Below are 15665 nucleotides of genomic sequence, written 5' to 3' on the forward strand. Positions count from 1 at the left end.
TCCGTTGGTGCGATCTCTTCTGGTGATCTTGTAGCCATCAGGGATGGCGATGGCGATGTCTGGGGCCGAGGAGTCGTTCCACCAGGTTTCGGTCAGGAAGGCTACGTCTGGGGCAGTGGTGTCGAGCAGGTCCCAGAGCTCGATGGCGTGCTTTCGTGCGGAGAGTGTGTTGAGGAGAATGCAGTGGAGGTGGTTGGAGTTGGTTGTTGCAGGCTTCCTTGTTCTGTTGCAGGTGAAGTTGCAGGCGCAGCAGGAGAAGGGTCCTTTGGTGTGCTTCGGAGTGGCCTGGAAGCAGGCTGTGGAGGAGCCAGGGTTGAGGGCGAGGAGTTCGCTGGCCGAGTAGCAAAGTCTGGTGGTGTGGGGGGCGTGCTGACCAAGGGGGATGGCGCTGGGCGCGGTCCAGACGCGGATGGGCGCAGACGGGCTTGTCTCTGGCGCGTCCGCTGCGCAGACGCGCAGCGCCAGCCACTAAGAAGGGAGGGGGGAGGGAGGAGCAGGCGGGAGGCGGGAGGGAGCAGCGAATGGGGGCGCGAGGGGAGGGGGGCGGGGCCGCAGTGAGGCAGCGGCAAGGGGGAGCGCCTAAGGGGCGAAAACCAGGCTGAAAAAGGCACAAGAGTGAGAAATAAAGCACAAGTCAAAACAGTCACAAATACGGTAAATGGAACAAAGTACAAGCGGAATACAGCAATCAGAAGGGGCACAAATGGGGGCAAGAGCGCAAGGAGGCAAGGCGCTGAAAAGTAAAAACACTTACAGATACGGCGAAAGCGGCACAGTGCACACGGGTCTAGCGAAGCTTTTCAGAGCCCACTAGACACCAGGGATGAGGCGCAGGAGGATGCCTGCGGTGGAGGAGAGCCTCGAACACGCTAGCAGCAGCATGGGCGGGGGTCAGGGACACGAGACAGCAAGGTGGTGCTGCGGACGTGGGGGGCGAGCTCTAGACCAAAAACAGGTCAGAGGTCGCTCCTTTCTTTTGTCATTTAGTGGCCGGCTTTTCTAAGTGTAACTGATACTTCGCAGATTTAGGGGAGAGGAGAGAAATTTTGTTTATTTGGGTCTCAGACTGACGGCCTTCCTCCTCCTCAGAGGATTTCAGTAAAGATACCTTTTCCCTGGGTATTCCCCCATGACCGCACTGTGGTTCTTCAAAAAAATCATTTGTTTATCAGTTATCATCTCAGGACAGCGGGTAACTATACTGCCCATATTTACATTTAGACCAGCCTCCTCCCGTTGCTGGGGAGATTCTTGAACTACAAATTCACCCCCTTTTATCGTATTTAGATTCACCTTAAGATCTGTTATCATTAACTTTAAGGCCTCTGGGAGTGTGGCCAGTTTGTTGATTACGGGCTCACATGTACAATCTGTTTTTGTCATCTCTGAAAAATTCTGTGCTCGCATAATCAAGATGTTTAGGTTAGCCAGCTTCTGATCTATCCCTGAGACTGATTTTGCTATGAGATACAACAGATCCACCTGGACGTCCATTTTTGATAACTGATAAGACAGGGTGTCAAGAGTTAATTGCGAGGTCTTAAAGAAGATATCCCATACTGCATTTTGATCCAATTTGTTTGGAGTATTTTGTGTAGGCGGTGAGTTCTCCTTTATAGCCTCCATACCTTCAAATTAATTTATTTGTGTTTTTGAGAGGCATTTAGGGATCTATAATCAAAGGTATCTGATTGAGTGTCTGAGGTAAAAAGCCTGCATTTCTTATGGATTTCCTCCCATGTCTTTAGTAGGAGGATCTCAGAAGACTTGTAAAGTGGAGCTAAATTCTAATTGTGTACGCAAAAGAGAACTAGGGTTGAGGTTTAATGGGCCTGTTTATTTATTTTGTTCGAAGTATGAATAATTTCTAAGGTATGATTCTCCTTCTGCATTTGACAGGCCTCCTGTGGCCCCAAAGGGGATAGTCCTGGTGTGGAATCTATACCTCTTTTAATAATTACATTTACCTCAAGAGGAGGTTTGAAACCTAATTGTGGATGGTCAGTCGGAGTTTTCAGGGATGACAAGTGGAAGCGACTGGGGACGGCGATGATGACCTGAGGGTCAGTGGTTCTAAGTCAATAATCGAGCCCCAGGCATTTTCTTTAAATTTATTGTCTGTTGACTTTGTAGTATTATCAAAAGCAGATTGTTCAGTCACCCCCTCCTCCTTGAGCCCACTTATATCACTTGGTTCGTATAGCAGGCTGCTTTCACTCTTTATGGAGGAGATAGGGTGGGGTAGATCTGTAGAGCCGTTACGTATAGAAAGAATTGCATCCACAGGGTCCTTCAGAAAGTCAAATTTATGGGGGATTTCTCAACCCTTTGGAAAAAGGGAGATATTGGAGAGATTAAGGAATGATGCTATGACTTTGTTTATGCTTTCCATTTTACTATTGAAGGCAGAGAGGAGGGTTTATTATTCTTATTTCTCTTTATTTGCAGCTGAAAGGCCCTTTCCCATATTGCTTCTTCACCAGCCGTATTGTTTTTACTTCCCACTTGTTTTATAGACGCGCCACCACACCTCAACGATTGAGGAGCATGCACAATACTCCTCAATCTGCTACTGGATCCTACTCAGACCGCTATAGAGCTTGGTCGGCCCCAAGGGGTCCCACTGAGGTCAGCTCGGGCCTTCACTAACCTCAGAATAGCTCTTGAGCACTGGTTTTAATCGGTTATATCGCTCCACCACACCTTAGCTGATGAGGGGCATGAGCACACGCAGTCCTTCTCTCCACCTGGAATCCTTCAGAGCCCGCTGGCTTGGTATTTAGTTTGGCAAGCGGGTCATAGTGGCTCCCCCACAAGCTGCACCCAGACCTAGCTGGGCTGCTTCTGTGGTGGCCTGGATTCTCCCTTGGCAGCAATCAACCACGACTGCCACACTCACCAATACTGTGCCAAGACTGCCCTGTATTGCTGTGCTTCCTAATTTGGCCTCTTGGCTTTTTCCTGGCTCCCCCTCTACACCCTCACTAGCCGCCTCGTACCTTCTTCCACGCTCTAAGGAACGGGGGCGGAGGGGAAGGTCAAGGCACTCCAGGTGGAGGGCAGGGGAGCTCCAGGGGGACTGCTTGATTCAAAGAATCTGTACGGCGGGAGCAGCATGGCAGGAGCAACACCGCAAGGAGCGGATGAGGGCATAGCCGAGCTCAACTTTTGGCTGCGGACTGGCTGCACAGCACGGCCGCGCTCACCCGACTCGCGTTCGACTCGCGCTCAACTGCTCCGCTCCTCATCAGCTTCCGGCGTCAGGCGTAGTCTGCACTGTGATAGGCTTAGAGATATGGAGTTTGGGGTCTCTGAACGTTTTTAGATTGTCAGTTTGAAAATGCCACTTTTAGAAAATGGCCATTTTCTTGCTTAACCATTCTGTGCCTCTTTTTGCTTATGTATTCCACGTCTGGGTCAGACTGACAGTTGGGCTGTTGTGAATTCCCTTTAGAGAGTGACACCAAGGTAGCTGAGGTGAAGCCTGCATATCCTGATGAGTCTCCTGGGCTGGAGTGGGGAGGGAGGAGCTGCCACTTACACCTGAAAGGGCTGTGTCTATCCTTATCTAATGCAGTCTCCAACCTCCTGGTGTGTGTCTGGGGCCAGGCCTGGGAAAGGCAGGGTCTTGTCAACAACAGAGACTTTCCTTTGAAGTTTGTCTACTTCAAAGGCAGAAAGGGTTATAAGTAGTGGACCCAAAACCCCAGACATTTTCAGAACACCTCTAGATTAATAGGAACCTCTGCCAAGGAGAAGAGCTGAGGAGCTGGAGGAGGAGTACTGCCCCTTTGCTGTGTGTGCTTTGCTAGGTTGGTCTGCAGTTGAAGCTTCTGCCTTAAAGAGGGCAAAGACTAGATTTTGCTGTGTATCCTGCTTGTGAAGTTTCTCCAAGGGCTTGGAGTAGAGCTTGCCTCCTCTTGGAAGTCTCATGGATATCAAAGACTTGAGCTTCATCTGCCTACAGCACTGGGAACTGTGAGTTTTGAGATGCAACAGAAGCAAAACCACTGCAACACTGTCTACGACGCTGGTGATTGCATCATGACCTGACAGCCACACGGAGCCTTTTTCAGTCATGGATGTAGAATACATCAGAATATCATCCAAATAGGCCACCACAAACACATCCAAAAATTCTCTCAATACCTCATTGATAAAAAACTGAAAGACAGCAGGGTAGTTACATAACCCAAACAGCGTCACAAAATATTCATACAATCTGAACTTAGTACGGAATGCCGTTTTCCACTCATTTCCTTCTCTCACCCTTACCAGATGATAAGCCCCTCTGAGATCTAATTTATTAAACACCAGAGCGTCTTTTACTTGGTCTATGAGACTGGAAATGAAAGGCAGAGGATTGAGTTTTTTTTACACAAACATCCTTAAGAGTTCTGTACTCAAGGCAGGTGTGCAACTCAACCCTCTTCTTTGATACAGAAATTAAAGAGGAAGAGCGGGGAAATGAGGTGGCTTGATAAAACCTATTTTTAACATCTCATCTAGATTTTCCCTGAAATTGTTTTTTTCTTTTTCCGTGAGTGCATATATTCTACTACATGGTATGAGAGCCCCAGGGATCAGATCAGTTTAGCAGTCATTTGGACGATATGAAGGAATAGCAGTAGCCTTTTTTTGTCAAAAACATCTGCTAGATCTTGGTAGCAGGAAGGAATCTTAGGATTTTCTGCATGAATGGAAAATGTTCCAGTCTTACCTGAATAGCAGAGAAGGGTACTGCTGTGTCTTAGAAATGCAAATTGTGATCTAGCCAATTCTTTTGTCTGTTTTCAACACAGACCAAGCACAGCCAGTGCTTGAATTTCACAACTTACTCAAAAGGAGGGGGAAGGTTACAAGAACCTTCCTCTTGGGATTGTTTAAGGTATATAATGTGAGGAAACTTGGCGCTGAGGTAGAAGGAGCTATCTTGAAGGTGGACACACGGTTGGGAAAAACTCCTGCCTCATCTGCCCAGAGGATGCTAGCAAGGATGAAGAGGTCGAGGCCCATGGTGATGGATTTTTAATTCTTAATTATCTAGCTTTTCTGTGTGCATGCTTAAATATATGTATTAACTGCATACATATTCATTGTTGATATATTGCACTTTTTCTGCTTATTATTATTATTCAACTACTGTGATTATTTAGTATCTGCACATGTTTTGTTGCATTCAAGTTAAATGCTCACGTTAATATTTTTGTATACACTTGTTTGTGAACTGGGAAGTGCCTTAATACATTCATTACTAAGACTAAGAGTGCTGCATTCTTTGCATTCTTTAGCCTCGTTCCCTCTTAGTTTGCAGCTAAGCAGAACAGTGTGACATAGGGTCAACATCTCTGTTTTAAAAGGTGTCTTTTGCTTGGACCGCTGGGCATGACACAGATGGTACACCTAGGCTCTGAGTGTGATATAGGGCCCACACTTCAATCTTATTAGTTGAAAGAGGTTTTCTCAGTGCTACCTGTTTCTTAACACTGCTAGCATCTGAAAGAATTGAGAGGTGTGTTTGCTTGGACCACTGACCATGACACAGATGGTACGCAGGACCCATGGGGGTGACATTCAGTGTTATTCGAATGTCAAGGAACTAGAACAAGTGGAATCCAAGAGTTTCGGCATAGCTTGTGTTTTGCCAGGAAAGGCCTATAGTTATTGAATTATTCCTATCTTTTTCTGTATAAATTGTTATAATCTTCACCCCTAAACTGATATCGACAAGATTATCAGGCTCTCCTAATCCCGCCCACAGTGCAGATCTTCCCTTGGTCACAGGATAATGTGTGCTGGGAGTGAGCTAACGGATTTCTGGTAGGCATTTTCCATTATTTGTTGTGCCTTATCAGCTTTTCTTTCCAACTGAAATGGTTTTGTTTTGATATGGTGATACTGGTAGAGTAACTTGTTGTGTTAAATATTGAGTGTTGTATTTTTGTTGATGATTTGATGTACTGTGAAGATATTGCTGATTCATACAAATTGTCATTTGATGTCAAAGTAAGGCTTGCTGTTTTGTCATCGAATTTCAGGCTGCTGTAAATTAACATTTGTACTTTTTCCCTAGGATTGTGATTCTTCATATGCATTTGTTTGTTAAATTTTTATTTTGATGCATCTGTGAATAACTTGGAGCTCATTAGATCTAGGAATCCCCGTGTATGTCCTCCCCCACCAGACTAGATCCAGTAATGCCCTTGTGCATATATTTCCTGCTACAAGAGTAGATCTGGTAATATCCTTGTACATATTTCCCTGCCACTAGAGTAAAACATAAAAAGTCTATAGAAAACGTAACTTATAAATTAAAATCCCCTAAAACACGTAAAAGGTAAAAGACTAACTATCCACTAAAGCACTACCCAAGCCCATCATGGAATCACTTTTAAAGCATGTGCAAAGTAAGTTCCCCCATCAGGCTAAAAAGCGTAGCAAGTTCTGCCGTTAGTTACACACACACCAAGGCACACACGTTCCCCTGGCCTAAAGAGGGATCCTTCGACACCAAAATAACTGAAAACACAAGAACATTCATACAAACACAATACACATGGCATAAGATGGACAAAAGGGAAGCACTACTAGAAATATGTGCCATCTTTGAGGAAGCCCAGGCCAATTACATTGACCCACCATCAGCAAGCAAGGCGTCTGCCCCTCCCCACCATATGTAGATATATAGGTTCTCTCCCCAATGCCTGCTATCCTTGCATTAGGATACACTAATCCTCCAGTCGGAGGAGCCTATGGGGCCACTACTGAGCATCAGCAATAGAGCTTCCCAAAGCTTGACCCCCATCTGTTGCATTCAAGCCACTGAGCACCAGCAGCACGGAGAACACCCATTGCAGCTGGTTTCGTGGAGTGCACCCGAGCACCAGGGAGGTTAATTGCAGTTCTGGACAATGAGACAACTAGTTAGGAAAGGGGTCTCAATCCTCTGGCATCTGGTGACGAGGAGGAAGCCAAAGAGTACGTTCAGGTAGTTGAGAAGACCACAGAGAGTGAGCTCGAGAGCAGGTCCCAACTTGGAAAAAGAGCACATAGTTCTGAGCAATAGAGGCAATCTGTATGGGAGTCAGAGAAAAGGCGTTCACTAAAGAGGGAGCGAAAGAGAGAGCTCACACCCTGAGAGCCCAACGAGAAAGTAGAACAGCACACGATCCATCTGAGGAGGGTGGGGGTAGGTACAAAGCCCAAATCACAGAAGAAGCCAAGGTAGAGTCAAGGTTGGGGCCCAGCCTCGCCCTAGGGTCAGTGAAGGAGAGGGGCTGACCAGGAAATTGGAGATTAGACATAGGAAGACCAAGATGACACCTCTGCATGTGCACGAGGAAAGCAACAACAAAGACGTCCACTGTCCCCCCCAAACGCACCGGACAGATAAACCAACCCCGCAGGATATAGATGAGGAGGAAGGCAAAATCTTTGCATAACGCTTTTGCCATCTGCCATCTGCTAGCCCACTGGACTGAGAGGAGTGATCAATGTGACAGACCCTAGCCGGAAGAAGGAACCTTCAAACCAGAGGGCATAGCAATTGCAGAAGACTGCATCTGACACGGAGGGGGAGATCCCAAGTGGAACTTCCCTTATATGCAGGAGTGTCTGAGGAGATAGGAACGCTATGTCGAGGGTAAACCAGTGGAGCTGCCAAAAACGAGAATATGCCAGTTACTACAAAAAGGTACATCAGGAACCATCTATGTGCCATGGGTTCAGAGAGACACGGAGGGGCTTAGAGCCAAACTGCCAACATTGTTGGATGGGGCCATGAAATGGATCTCACGCTTTAAGAAGAACACTGTGGGGATCACCTTATCAGTAGGCGATGTTAAAGGCCTGCTACGTAGCATTATCTGTTAGCAGACTAACATGGTGTTTACCTGAACTCACATTCAAGCGCTCAAACTGATCAACGCAGAGCACGACGGGCCAAATTCAACTCATACAGGCACCAGATATGGATGGAAAATGTTCCCTGACTGCCCAGATGTAGGAGGGTTGATGGCAGAAACCGTAAAACCTAGGGAGACCATAACAGATTTCTTAGACTAAAGGCACACCACAAGCAGAAGTCAGTGAGTTGGGGCCGGGCCCCATAAAGTTTCACATTCACAGAATCAAGCCCAGGGAAACCTGAACACTCCTTATGTTCAACCACAGGGAAGTCAGTCCACTGCCGCACCGCTGCAACAGGGGCCAGGTAACTGGACCAACACATGGCCTCAGAAACCACAGACAGGGAATCTAGCCTAACAAGGACCAGGTAACTGTTTGGGTATCAATTCCTTCACGCAGACGCCAAACCCAAATGCGCAGTAACACCTTGAGACCCCCAACACAGGACATACGTTTCTCACACACCCTAAAATTCACTGCAATAAAACTCAACAGAAAGGCAAACAAGAGAACATCAGGGATTTCAACACTTGCATGCAGGAAAAACTCAGGGTTGCTGATTGGCTGCCAACTTAATATCCTCACTATAGTCCGCAAGTTAGAATTGCTATGCAGTTGTCGATCTGGTATCCTGGCTATAGTTCGCCATTCCGCGTGCCTGCTGCAGCCTAGGCCCCACTCTGCTGCTGATCCCCCCGGGCCAGGTCAGTTGGCCACACCCACCCCAAGGGAAGGGCAGTCTGACGAAGGGGGGCAGGGCTCCCTGACTCTTTCTTAAAAAGCAGGCATCCCAGGTCCTCACATCCATGAGCCAAACTGGGACGAGTTCCAATCACCAAGTCAAAGGGCCCGTGTTCCAAGCACCCAGCCGGGACCAAAATGTCTTTGTTGCCCTAGTGGCCCCCATCCAAGTGGGGGCCCCTTTTGGTTCTAAACCAAAGCTGTCCTCCAGTGTCGGGAACCAGGTTTCCTGTACGCCTGGGTAGCGAAGACCACATAATGCTCACAGCACAAGCGTGACCTCCAACAGATTGCGGAGGACCGATGTACGTTGTGTCAGTAGAGGGGGTTCACTAGGACATCCAGCCACCCCAGTCCATTCCCATAATCTGGCCAAACTCCAAGTACCCAGCCTTGCTCCAGACTCTCCTTGCTGCAAAGTCTTTCCCTCCTTCCTTCCCTCTGGGCTTCCCAATAGTGGGTGGGAACTGTAGGCCCAAAAAGATATGGTTCAAGGGAGAGGGTGGTGCTAGGAAAAGGAAGCAGATTAGAGCACAGAAATATGCTCACCCCCACAGCAGGCCTAGCAATTGAGCAACACGCATAGCCCCACACACCGTTTAAAGGGATCAACAATCCCAGTCTCGAACTCCACAAATCAGAAGCACACGGAGCCACAGAACAACTCTCTGACCCCCTTCAGTCCACGACAGTAAAGCTCTGAGGTCTAGGGAAATGCCAAGAACCAAACAAAGAATCCCACAGCTAGCCCAAAAGGAGCCTTGAGAAAAGGGCATAGTTGGGACATCTAACGCCACCTGGGAGGGTCACGTTGCAGGCCACATGCCAGGACTAGAGGGGTACACACGTAACCTTAGGGCACCTTGTGATCGCCGACCCACATTCAGTGCAACACACCTCTTCTTTTACATCCCCCACGCACGAGTAGGTCAGAAACACCATCCATGCTGATTTTTTTAAACCATCTTTATTGGATTTAAAAGAAAAAAACTAAGCACATGAAACAAAACAACAGCACATGGCATATCATGGCACAGTAATAGGCGCTAGAAGAGGGTGCTTGGCATACAGTTTTATGAGGTTATCCTAACAAATGATATTTCTGCCATTCTGCATTGTGTTAGGGTTGCCCTGCAAACAGATGACTGATGCCTATGATCTGTTACAGGTCTGCTCGGGAATAAAGGGGTGGGCTGAACCATGAGGAGGCAGGTGGTTACAGGGACGGACATATTGGGGCGCACTAATAGTTATAAATTGTAAGGTATTGAGGACTTGCCAGAACTAATGGACATGGGTTAGAAGAGTGTGTTCGCACTGGGGAGTGGAGCATGAGGGTGAGAAATATTATGCCCGGTGGTGTGTGTCCCCTGGGGTGGGAGGGGGGGATGAGGTTAGTCTGGTGTGTGGTGCTGGTGAGAGCTTCATGAGGGCAAGTCGTCATTGCTGTTCTGCTTTCGGAAGTGTGCAAGGAGAGCGGCCCACTGAGGTGAAATAGGCCGTTGACAGATCCAGCGGACTTCCTCATATCGAAGTGCATTTTCTATCTATTCTTCTATCGTGTAAGGGGGGGGGTGGGCGAGCACCAGTGTAGTGTAGTGTAATTGTGCACTTGGCCATTAGTAGGACCAAAGCTGCAAATCCGCACCTGTACCTTATTTTGCTTTTTCAATTTGGATATGCAGGCTGGGCATGCCTCCTAAGTGTTTAGATCAGGGAGTCTCGTGACCTCAGGCAGCTCTACCTGAATGGTGGACCAGTAATCCTGAAGGGCTGGGCTTGAACACAGCATATGCATGAGCGTAGTGTCTGGGGCCTGACAGCAGGAGCATATAAATTGTGTTACTGGAAAATAATAATGTAACTGGACAGTAGGCTGTATGTAGAATGAAGAACTGAATTGCGCAATACCTTATGAGGGAACTGAAGTGCTCATTCCCATTTCTTATCATGCAGTACCCTCCCAAACACATCCTCCCATTTGTGGCGTTATATGTCTAATAGAGTGATTGTTGGTTCCTGGAAGGCTGTATACAGCCAAGTGATTCGATGATAGCGTGGTCCCATATTCAAAATGGCCTGCAGCACTGGATCCCTCAGGATGCCAAATGCGTGTGTGAGCTGCATATGTATCAGAAACTGTCCTGACGAACGTCCACGCTCCTCAGCCAACTGGTCGAAGGGGAGGAGATAGATGGCCCTCCGCAAAGAGGTCGCCCAATTTGAAGAGAGAATGGTCTGTTCATACCCATAATTCCCATGCAGTTATAGCAGCCCCCACCGTGGGGCAGGCCAACTAGGGGTAGATTTGGGGTGTAAAGCGGAACTGTCCGGGTGAGGCAGTGTAACCATACCATCCACACCGACGACATCCTCATGCGCACCCTTGAGCACTGAAGGGCTGGCGATGCCAACAGAACACCAGCTAAAAGTCAAAGTTAACTGCATGCTCAACACCCCCTAAGGCATACCATTCAGACGTACATTTGGTCACGCACAGAGAGGAGGGAGACCCAACAGCACATAAAAAAAAAAAAACTTTTGTAAATAATAACCAGTTTTTTTCCAAACCATGTACCTCGAGTGGGCCAGTCATCCGGTGCCTCACTAGAATCACACAAAATGCAGGAATTTCTACGGAATAATTGGTGACATGCAAAGATGCAATGTTCTTTTCTTTTATAACAAGCAAACATAGCTCTTGTCCAACAGGTTTGCAGTCGAGCTGTTAAGTGCACCACCTCTGCAGTGGACCAACGCCTTCTCAGCATGCGCCGCAGAACCCCCAGCAGGATCAAGAGCCACAAACTGCGTCAAAGAACTTTCCACATCCGTACCCCCAATGGGATCCGAACCACACTTTGCTCCACCAACTTTATCTTAAACTTTTTTTCAGCACAGAAAGTCCATTCACTAAGAAGACCACGGACATCTCTGCAAGAATCATCGCAAGGCCTACAATGTTTCATAAGTTGTGTTTTTATGCATTTGTACATCCTCTAATTGCTAGGAATGCTACTGCATCCATACATCTCCAAAGAACAGTCTAGACCGATGGAGTCTATTGAAAAAATGTCACAGCACTTGCATCTATCACTTCACCTTTAATTACACTGCGTCCAACACTAGCATCCCACACGCACTACACAATACTCTTTTACACACCACGTGGTATTAGCACATGACCGCGGTGTGCTCCAAGATATCATCCTGGTAATGTTACAACTGTTCACTGATATCACATGCAGTAGGCGCAGACAGGCATTACTTATCCCAAGAGGTAGCCACTGAAAAATCTAAATGCCATCGCTCTTTGTACCAATGTAGTATTAGGGCCAAAATACAATCTAATAGAGTAGAGCCCCAAGAGTAGTAGTAAATCTAGCCTGCTATGGGACCAATCCTACAGCACTGTACCCTCTTTTCGAGCCTAGCAGTATCCATACTGAGCTAGACAGGATGCACTGGAAGGGAGCTATGGGGGAGGACACTATTTGGCACCTAGATTGTTGAAGGCAGCTAAAACACCCAACCAGTGCATAAACACATCGGCTCCCGCTTCCAACTGTGGTCCCAGCATGCCTCGGCCTGTCTTCATTAACAACAAATGGACCCCAGACATGGAGTTTAAGTGGAGTGCCATCGACCTTGATGATATAAAGGGGAATGGGTCTCATGGAGGAGGGTTAAATAACAGCATTGATACCCCGTGTCAGGAGATCTGGGACACTTAGATAAATAGGTACACGTGGATAGAAGGGCAACCCCTACTTGTACAGAAACTCACACTGTATTCCTTATGTTTCAGAGGCAAAGGAACCATTCTTCTGGGCACAAATGGAACCTGTGGCACAATACTACACATTTGGGATATGCACCTCCACACTGATGGACACCTACTGGCAGTGCTGCGAGTTTGCTTACACACAGCTCGTCCCTGCATGGCTTGGCCTCTGCTCCAATGTCACAATAGACACCCCGACCCTGGTAACCCCAGAGAAGATCTGCCTGAGCTATACCAGCACCCCCTGAGGAAGATGATAACACCGTTGCATCAGGCTTGAATTAAAAGAACTACTGATTATTTTGGCGGAGCTCAGTACGAGGGCATTCCTGAGGAGTTTCAACTGTTCACTGACGCCCAAGTATCGGTCGGAGGGTCCATAACCCTTCTTAACCTTGCAGACAAAAGCAAATTCCCAGTGGTGGCAAATAACCCAGTGGGAAATGCTCAAAATGATAAACAGTACTGAGCTGGGCCTTACCGCAATCAAGAAAGAACATTGGTATGTTTTGGACTTGATCACCGCAATGGAAGGTGAGGTGTGTGCATCTTGCTGCACTTTTATACCTGGCAGTGACATGGAGAATGGAACTCTGACTCTTGCCATTCAAGCATTGCACCGACTACAGAAAGACATGTGTGAAGAGGGAGGTGCCCCTGAGCAGGAGTGGTCAGGGCCTAGATCTCCTGGCTCCCACGGTGGCTGACCGGTCTGTGCTCATCATTGTTGCCTGTTTTCATTGTGTTGCTGTTTTCGTATGGTTTCCTGCTGTAAAAATGCAGTCCCCAAATTGGAGTATAAGTAGCTAGGGAAGTGGGATGATCAACCCCGAACAATGTGACTGTCATGACGTGTGGGTTTGATGGTGTAGTTGAAAATTCAACTGGAGGGAGGAGTGTTAAAATTGGATTGATCGAAGGGGATGGGCTCAGCGATACATTTATATACATGAACAAAGTCGCATCACCATTGTTAGATTCCCCCATCACAAACTCTCCATCAACCCCGGCATATAGGTATGTGGTCAGGCAGGCTCTGAGACCTAGACCTGAGGTTAATGACTGACAAATCACAGGTGGGGTATCATGTAGCCAGAATCCAAACGCACAAACAGGAATACTTAGATCAGATCCCATAGATAGGCAGCAACACCACAATGTACCCCCGAGATTGGCCCCAGTAAAACATACATGGCCAGAGGGATGTGTGCATTTCCCAAAACATCATAAAATTAGATGCCACATGTAGTTAGGAACAAATAGCCAATCAGAACACTGCACACACAGTGACCACGCACCCCTCAGGCCAGACATTTGGACACGTACTTGCTGCCCCACATGGTGCCCATGATAGGTCAATGCCCGCCTGCTTTCACTATCTGGAAGTTTATTTATGACTCCATGACAACTGTTCCCATTCTTTTACCAAGAAAAGAATGTCTTTTATGGTTTTATGACACTCAGAGAAATATATCAAAAACAGCTTCAATCCAATGTGCACTGAAAGTACATTACACTCACAGGTTAGGTCCGCTTTTGAGGAGGACTGCTTTACAGTCTGTGCAAAGCATCTGTATCTACAGCCACACATGCCTTGAACAGAAAATATTACTTACCCTATAAGCATCTGTTTGTGGCATGTACTGCTGTAGATTGACATGCGCCCAGTCTCCTCCGCGGACACCTGTGGCCACTGAAGTTTACTTCGTATACACATGGACATATCTTTACTTCCACTCACTTTATACTCGATTCTCACCTGCCTTAAGGGAAAGAAATCTTACAATGAAGTCAATGAGCATGCTCAGTTAGCAAGAGGAGGAGTCACTGTACCTTGTGACTGGAAAGACTTAATAGAAGAAAAATAACTTGCACACATCCAGACCCAACACTAGATGGCTGGAGTATGCAAAGCATGTGAATCTGCAGTACTACATGCCACAAACAAATGCTTACAGGGTAAGTAGCATTTTCCTTTTATGAATCTGGCATAATGTGTTTAACAATGATCGTGAATATGGAATATGAAATATGTTTCATGTCTTTTTCAGTTTGAAATAATTGGGATGCTAAATCTGGAAACAATAGCATTTGTCTCTTTAAAGCAGTCATTTTTTAGTGGTTTGGTACTGCTTGTTGAAACCAAACCAATAAGTCTGATGAAATGACTTACCTGTAATAAATTGTTATAATGTATCATTAGAACTATTTTGGTAACTGGATAAACTGAATAATTGTACTTACTCTTTCATTCTCATGTTTCTAAAAGCACAGCAGTGGCTTGGATATGTTAATCTGGCCTCTACAAGATGAACAAATCTGTCCAAAGGTGGCAGCTTCTTCAGGGAGTAGGATGATTCAGCAACTAACACTTGAATCGGCTCTAGTCCATAGCTAGGTAAAAACTCCAGTGCTGTTGAAGAGATGTCCCTGAAAACAAGAAAATATGTTTAATACTTATAATGTTTTAGAAGGATGATGGATTTGGATTGATACATTGGCTTGTGACACACTTGCAGTAATGCATTAAATTACAATAATTGAAAAGTCAGTTAGGTCAAAATGTTAGATAACATTGTGTATTGCTCTAACTTAAAAAATTTGCAATTACTCTGTAGTCAGTAACCACTTAAGCCCTTCCATTACATCCTATACCAAATGTGTGGCTGGAGGTTTGTGTATATATCAGCAAAATGTTTCTTTTCATTCCCATTCTTGAAATGATCAGTCGTTTACTCCTGTCAAAGGCGGCCCTTACTCCCTTTCCTGGTTATAATTGGCTAAGAGGACCCCCAAAACTGATGATGGTGTTGTGAATTTGAGTTCTTTTCATGTAAACATGTTCTGTGAAGCAAGAGATACCCAGTGTATTTGGATAAGCTTGGTGTCTTTTGCATGAGCAAACACTGTTCCACAATTCCAGAAGTACTCCTGGAAACCTTTGTAATTGCCGAAAACAGCTAATGCAAGGTGGTAAATCTGTGCCATAACCTGGGCATTCAAAGTAGAAAGATTTATGAAATGTTGCCAGAATCTACAGAATTCTCCGATAATGTAGAAAATGGGCATCTAGATGTATCTAAATTAGCAACCATGTAATTAGAACTACAATTTAGGAACATAAATAATGTATTAAAGAAAGTGTTCTAGGTTTTTCAGCAGAACCCAATACAAAAAGGAGAGTGTTACTAATTATATTGCTGTACTTAGAGGATTATCAAAGTTGTGTGCC

The 15665-nt window shown here is 46.2% G+C and overlaps 1 protein-coding gene across 1 annotated transcript in view; it reads right to left on the bottom strand.

Annotated features, from left to right (window-relative positions):
- The window catches only part of LHCGR (luteinizing hormone/choriogonadotropin receptor), an 836395-nt gene that overhangs the window by 301652 nt on the left and 519078 nt on the right, over positions 1–15665 (bottom strand). The window contains exon 9 of the mRNA XM_069236543.1: positions 14678–14863. Within this exon, the coding sequence (XP_069092644.1) occupies positions 14678–14863 (186 nt within the window). The remainder of the gene's footprint in view (positions 1–14677; positions 14864–15665) is intronic.

Source organism: Pleurodeles waltl, chromosome 5, assembly GCF_031143425.1.
Source record: "Pleurodeles waltl isolate 20211129_DDA chromosome 5, aPleWal1.hap1.20221129, whole genome shotgun sequence".
NCBI lineage: Eukaryota > Metazoa > Chordata > Amphibia > Caudata > Salamandridae > Pleurodeles > Pleurodeles waltl.